A 6,289-nucleotide genomic window follows, 5' to 3' on the forward strand; every position below is an offset into this window, starting at 1 on the left:
AACATGCAATGCGATCGTGTGGATGGATTGTCACAAGCGACACTTGACATACAGAGCGATTTGTGGCACGTGGTGTTGTGTGTACACAGGACAGGTTTCAGCAAGTTTTTACTCACGGTGAACACACATCTGCATTTTTTGGGGGGACAGCTACATACATCTAAGATTATCTGAAGGACAAAGCCCTGTCCAGACGACTGTGGTTGGGGAGATTTCTGGCATCAGCTGCACACAGCAAAGAAAACATGGGTGGGATGCTGATCACTATTTTTAGGCTTTTGCTTTTCACCCCAGCCTGTGCTGCCCTGGGCTCAGCCAGTCCCGCATTGCTCCTCCCGCCCTCTTCTCCGCAGTGTTCTCCTTCAGCCTCGGTGGTCCCAGAGGGAATGAGCTGACTGGTTCCACCACACCTCGGCCTCTGCAGCTGCCTCTTGTGTCGGTGCCAGCAGCAGTTGCCTTCTACTAATCCCCCAGTTCAGATCCCAGCAACGTCCTTTACAATAGAAACATTAACTTAATGAGGTACTAATTACATTTAAGAACCAATTCCTTCTCCTCCACAGACAGTATTTCAGGAATTACTAGTTTGTCTGTAGATACTGTTTGTTAACTTAAATATATATATAAGGTGTAATAAATAACCATTGGGTGGGGTTTTTTTAAAGAAGGGAGGTTAGATTTGTGAAGTTGTTGACGCTTGTCCTTGATTTGCCCCATCTCCTTGTGCCGAGTGAGTCAAAAACTGCCCGGTAGCTCCGATGTACAACCTGGAACGCATCGGCCACTTCTGCAAAAGAGACAAGCACAGCGCCAAGACACCCGTCACCTTTGCAGCTCAGGTTCCGTTTCAAACACTGGTGGAATCGCAGTACGAGGCTGCTGCAGTGATTCCAGCCCCATGTACGTGCCCATTTGTGCTGCCCTCCCTCCTCGATACCAACCACAGAACAGGGGCAGATACAAACTGCACATTAAAGGGAATTTAACACAAGCGCTTCTTGGTGGCATTCAGCACTGACAGCTTCTCGTGTTTTGCCAGCTCCATAGGTTTCAGGTGAGACGATGCATCTTGCCATTCATGGATTATTGGAATCATCGGTCACCTTGGTGTTAAACATTCTGACAGCTCGAGTTTCTCAACCCGAGGAAGAGGCTGACTGCAAATGGGTGCCCCTCTCTTCGGAGGGAGTGTTTGGCTCCGATTTGATGCACCGAGTTTGTTATTAGAGCAGTGGATGTCTGAAAGGACAACTTGTCGTACACACTGGATGCCAAAACAACTGAAATGCAGCCAGCATGTTCCTCCAACAGAATATGGCATTTTTTTAAGACAGTTTTGGGAACAGACTGGCACTTTTCCTCTAAGTAATGACAGATCTAAAAACTACGGGGGCTTAATACTGCAGGTAAATCTCAGGTCTTCTATTTAAGGGCATAGCAGCATATTCTCACTTGGAAAGACCTCACAATCTCATTCATATTTTTATTTCAGGAGTGATGTTATGAACTTCTCACCAACAAGACATCTGACTTTAAAGTCATTAACCATATTTTTAGTTGGTGTATACACAGCTGCGCTGGGACATTTTACTTTTCTTGCTCTTTGTATTTACTGTGCTTGATATATAAGTGTAGTTAAAAGTCCTTATCTGTACTGGTTGACTCATATCCTGCATTTTGGGTGTTTATTTGAAGCAGGTACTATGATTCATCTGCAACATTTCTGTTCTAGCGCCATCTAAAAATTTTGTTTACTACAAGGAGTATTTAAAAGATTGGTTATACTCACAGAAACCTTACAGAACTACATACAGTTAAATGGCACATAAATAAGATTATTAAAAAAGTAACTGCTAGATAAATCCAGTATTGCTGTATTCCAGTAGCCTGCAAAATGTGTATCTGGATCATCTAACTGCTGTAATAACTATTTAAAAAGTATTTTTCTGCCATTAGTAGTTGGCAGCTGATAAAAGTGCCAAAAGAGACCTGTGTCCTTTTGCTGTAACCAAGGGAACGAACAGAAGCTACTTAGAACTTATTTTGAAACACATCACAATTTTTTTCTTTTTCTTAAAATTATAGCCATCTTCTAATTGATGCAAAGGGTTTGCTTTCTTAATGAGCTCACTAATCATTTAAATGGCCTCAGAAGCTTATGTTCCCATCACGCTTTTTACAGCAACCAAAACTGCAAACAAGAAACTCCCTGTGAATTAGTCACTTTATAGGAATTACAGATTACTTCACAGATTAATTAAATCATTCTGAACTCATCAGACTCTTAAAAAAAAAAAAGTGAAAACACTGCAGTGCTCTCACTCGCTCCCTGAGACCAGAGCCAAAGCAAACACCCTGTGGTACGTTAGTCCCATCAGTCACTGAGCAATGCGTTTGAAAACAATCTCCTGCCCCAGGTCCTCGCCTGCAGCAATTCTCCCTTCGTGTCCTCCCCGCATTGCTGTGAGCGCTCTTGGACAGAGGGTACACCAACCACACAAAATAAATGCACCAGAAAAGCACCTTCATAAACAGAATTAGCATGTGGCCAGTAATTACTGTCACCTCTCATGCCTCGGCTGCGCTGGCCAAAGCAGGCGCTGCCCTGGCTGTAGTCCCTGTAGTGGGACAGCCCATCCCTTCCACCATACACATCCCCTTACAGCTGGTCCTGATGGATTTGGTGGGGAACCACCAAGGTTTCCAGGCAGGGACTGAGGAGGTGCTGGTACTCCTCCAGTGCTGCCCTCCACCTTCACGACCAAGGGACCAAGTCCCACGAGGTTTGGACCTATGCTGTGTTTGATGGGTTTGTGCAAAGGCCCTGAAGGCTGGAGGCACAAAGCCAATGAGCTTCAGGACATTTCCATCAGGCCCCTGGCACCCAGGTGCACGGTTAGTCTAGGCAGTCTTCTCATCTATTAACTCTACTAAGGTAAATAAGCTTCAAATCCTTAGCTTCATCTAAGTATCTTTAACACCAATTTACATCTTCGCTGAGAGTAGGTGGTAGCTGCTCCTCAGCTCTCCTACCTTGACAGGGTGGAGGTATCCGTCCCCTCGGAGGGCACCCAAGCCCTCTCCCGGCGACTCTTCCTCATCCTGAAGGCTACGAGTGAGGTGGGCAATATAGGTGGTGGCCAGGAGGAGCACGTCCAGCTTGGAGAGCTTGGTGTCAGGCGGCACGGAGGGGAGAGTCTTCTGCAGCTCAAGGAAGGCATGGCGCAGGGTTTGCACCCGGCTGCGCTCTCGAGCAGCGTTCGCGGCGGCGGGTCTGCCGGGAGGTGCCCCAGCCCGAGGCCCAGATGCTGTGACCACGCAGGAGTTGCCACCGGCAGCAGAAGGCAGCAGGGAATCGTGGTCTGAGCCCGGGCTGGAGATCTCCTCGCTGCTCTCAGCAAAGTGTCCGCAGTCCATCGGTGACTTCCCCAGCAGGGAGGGTTCTGCAATCAACAAGAGCATCTCTAAAGGCAGCTGCAAGCAAACGCTTCTGGAAAAACAAAGATGATCGGAAATGCAAGAGCTACCTGTGCCAGGAAAAGGTGGGATGCAGCTCTGCGAGCTGCTTTTCTGCTCACCCCTTAGAAATTTTACCTTACACACAGGTACAGACAAAGAAGTTAAACTCTTCATAAAGTCTGATATTTAAATTTCCTTTTTTTGGACAGTATTACACAGAAAAAATTTTTTTACTTGCTCATAGCCCAGAGACCACTTTTGAAAAATCCCAACAGGCAACAGGGAGCAGCACTGCCAATGGTTCCCACTTACAGCCAACTAAAAATTAGGCTAAATACAATTTTTTAAACATATTATTTGTATAAGGATGTGGGACTGTCAGTGTATCTTCTACTTAGCTGCCATCATTTTATCAACAGTCTTATAGGTGATCAGTGCTCTATGAATTACAGAAATAAAAATACCATTTTCAGATGCAGCAGTGAGTGGAGTCACAGAGCACAGTGCTGAGTTTCTGAAGGGCAAAACTTGGTCCACAATTTTAAAGAATCAGAAACCAACTGCTCCGCTCATTAGTCAAAAAAATTTGTCTTATCCTTTGTCTTCTACATTTTCAAACTTCAAGTGAGTCTTGTAAGCTGTCTTTTGGCCATTGAGGGGCAAGATAACCTTTCGAAAACAATGGCAAAAAGCTTCTTTTGAGCAAAGCTGAAAATAATGACCACAAGGCCTTTTCCCAGCTTTCAGAAAAGACGGTCAGTCAGCTCCGCCTGTAATAAAACTCACAGTCCTTTAATTCATTCAGTCTCACAGTAAAATGCAATTCAATTCATATTGCCTGAAGTGCAGCCCTTCTTAACTAGAACAATACCTGGTCCTGTAGTCCTCAGTCGAGCAGCCCTTTGAGGTATCTCAGCCCCTGGCTCGAACGTGTTGGGAGCAGCTTTTTCTGTGGTGTCCTGGCTAGACAACAAGGGCAAGAGCAAGTTCCTAAAACTTTTATGTCATTCAAACATTACGTGATTTTAAAAAAAAAAAAAAAAATTAAATCGATGCATGTAAATGACTGAAGATCTGAATTTACAAAAATTAGGACTTAATTTTGCAAAACGTTTCAACCACACACCAAAGTCCTGCTGATGTCCCTCTGTAACTACAGCTGATAATAGTAAAAAAAGTCCAAGACAATGACCTAAATTAAAGATTTCTATCAGATTTCTATCAAAGGAAAGGTTTCTAAATAATCCCTTTTGCAAAGCTCTAATTTGATTGTATTTAGAAGACATTTTTATTTGGGTGTTTTATTGTGATTAATTTGCTGTTAATCTGGCTCCCAGAGTTTTATCAAGTCCTATTCTCTTAAACTGAAGTAAAATTTAGACTGAAATTATTTGTGAAATACTTTGTGTGCATTATAATGGTAAACCAAAGGGAAAAACACCCTCATTATTTTTTATTTTGCTACTTATGATCAATATAAAACAAAACATTAATTCTATGTGAGCTTGTCTTGACTGAGAGCTGAAAAATTGGCTAATTCCTTTAATTTAAAATAAAGAAGGTCCCATGTGCCTTTTTTTTACTTGGTATTTTCTTATTGTGCTAAAACCACAGTCAGATCTGAAAGCATTTTAGTGGCAAAAAAAAAATAAAATCATCATTATTGCTACAGCAGAATCAGGACAATCACGAAAACTGTCAGAAGAGTCTACTATTTTATCTTTATCAGCAGGATTTCTCATTCCTCATCCCATCAAAATCCCACTGAAACGAAGAAGTCTTCCCTGATTACTGGAAAAGTCAAAATTTCCCAGCAATACACAGGCTGGGTTAGTATACATACCTTCCAACCTACTGAAATACAGGACCAGGGCTGGTTTACCTGCACTTTTGATTTTGCTGTATCGATACACAACCAAGTCGAGATCTAGAATGACTTTGTGCGACAGACAATACATAGAAGTGCATGTACCTAAAAACCTCATTTCCTTGGGCACCCCAAATCACGAGTTTCTATTTTAGGAGCTTCTACATCAGATGAAATCCTGAACCTACGGGGAAAAAAAATGGCAAAATTTCAGCTGTGGAAACGAGAGATTTCACTCCGAATTAATTTCTTCCCTGTCACTGTGGCAGTGAAGTACCCCAGCCACTCTGGATGCCACACTCTTGGTAAACTTCGGGGTCACCCAAGCCTCGTGGTCCAAAAACCTGTTGCCAAAAATTAAATTAAATAAAATGCCTCTGGACAACAGTCAGATTCGAAGTAATCTTCTCTATAATTTTACAAGAAAGAGGTTTGTATTTTAAAGATAATTGCAGTAATTTTTGCAAACACCCACTTGCTGCCTGGTGTGCTGAGAGACCTGAAGTGGGGATGTGAAAGTAAGTCAAAGTATTTATATTATTTCTAAAGCATTTCTACTGCAGTATTTCTAACGCAGGCAGATACATTCGTGTTTTTACACGACATCACAAAGACAAAATCGGTTTGTAATCTAATTAGTTTGCCGAAGAAAACTGCACAACATTTATTTTAGTCCCGCATTCCTTGTGAATGGAACAGCGATGAAGCCGACCTGCCCAAATATGCCAGGAAAGGATGGAAAACGCCAGAGCCGAGTATGCGAATCGAAAGAAATAGGTGGAAACCCGAGATAAACTTGTTCGCAGCCTTTCCAGTTGCTTCTTGAGGGGCGGAAGAAAATATAGTTAATGTATATTATTTTGCGCGGATTTTAAAAGCTCTTGCGCTTTGCGTACCGAAAATACTTTCTCTAGAGCAGCGAATTAAGAACTTGCCGGTCAGTGTGTGCGGGCAGCGCCGGCG

At 43.1% G+C, this 6,289-nt stretch overlaps 1 protein-coding gene across 1 annotated transcript; it reads right to left on the bottom strand.

Annotated features, from left to right (window-relative positions):
- Positions 1-673: 673 nt before the first annotated feature.
- Positions 674-3,417, bottom strand: LOC104280426 (transcription factor 24-like). Its single transcript, XM_009878072.1, has 2 exons — positions 3,034-3,417; positions 674-787 (listed from the first exon to the last, which is right to left on the bottom strand). The coding sequence occupies exons 1-2, from the start codon at positions 3,415-3,417 to the stop codon at positions 674-676; spliced, it is 498 nt and encodes a 165-aa protein (XP_009876374.1).
- Between the last annotated feature and the right edge of the window lie 2,872 nt (positions 3,418-6,289).

This window comes from Apaloderma vittatum, unplaced genomic scaffold (genome assembly GCF_000703405.1).
Source record: "Apaloderma vittatum isolate BGI_N311 unplaced genomic scaffold, ASM70340v1 scaffold11541, whole genome shotgun sequence".
In the NCBI taxonomy this organism is placed as follows: Eukaryota; Metazoa; Chordata; class Aves; order Trogoniformes; family Trogonidae; genus Apaloderma; species Apaloderma vittatum.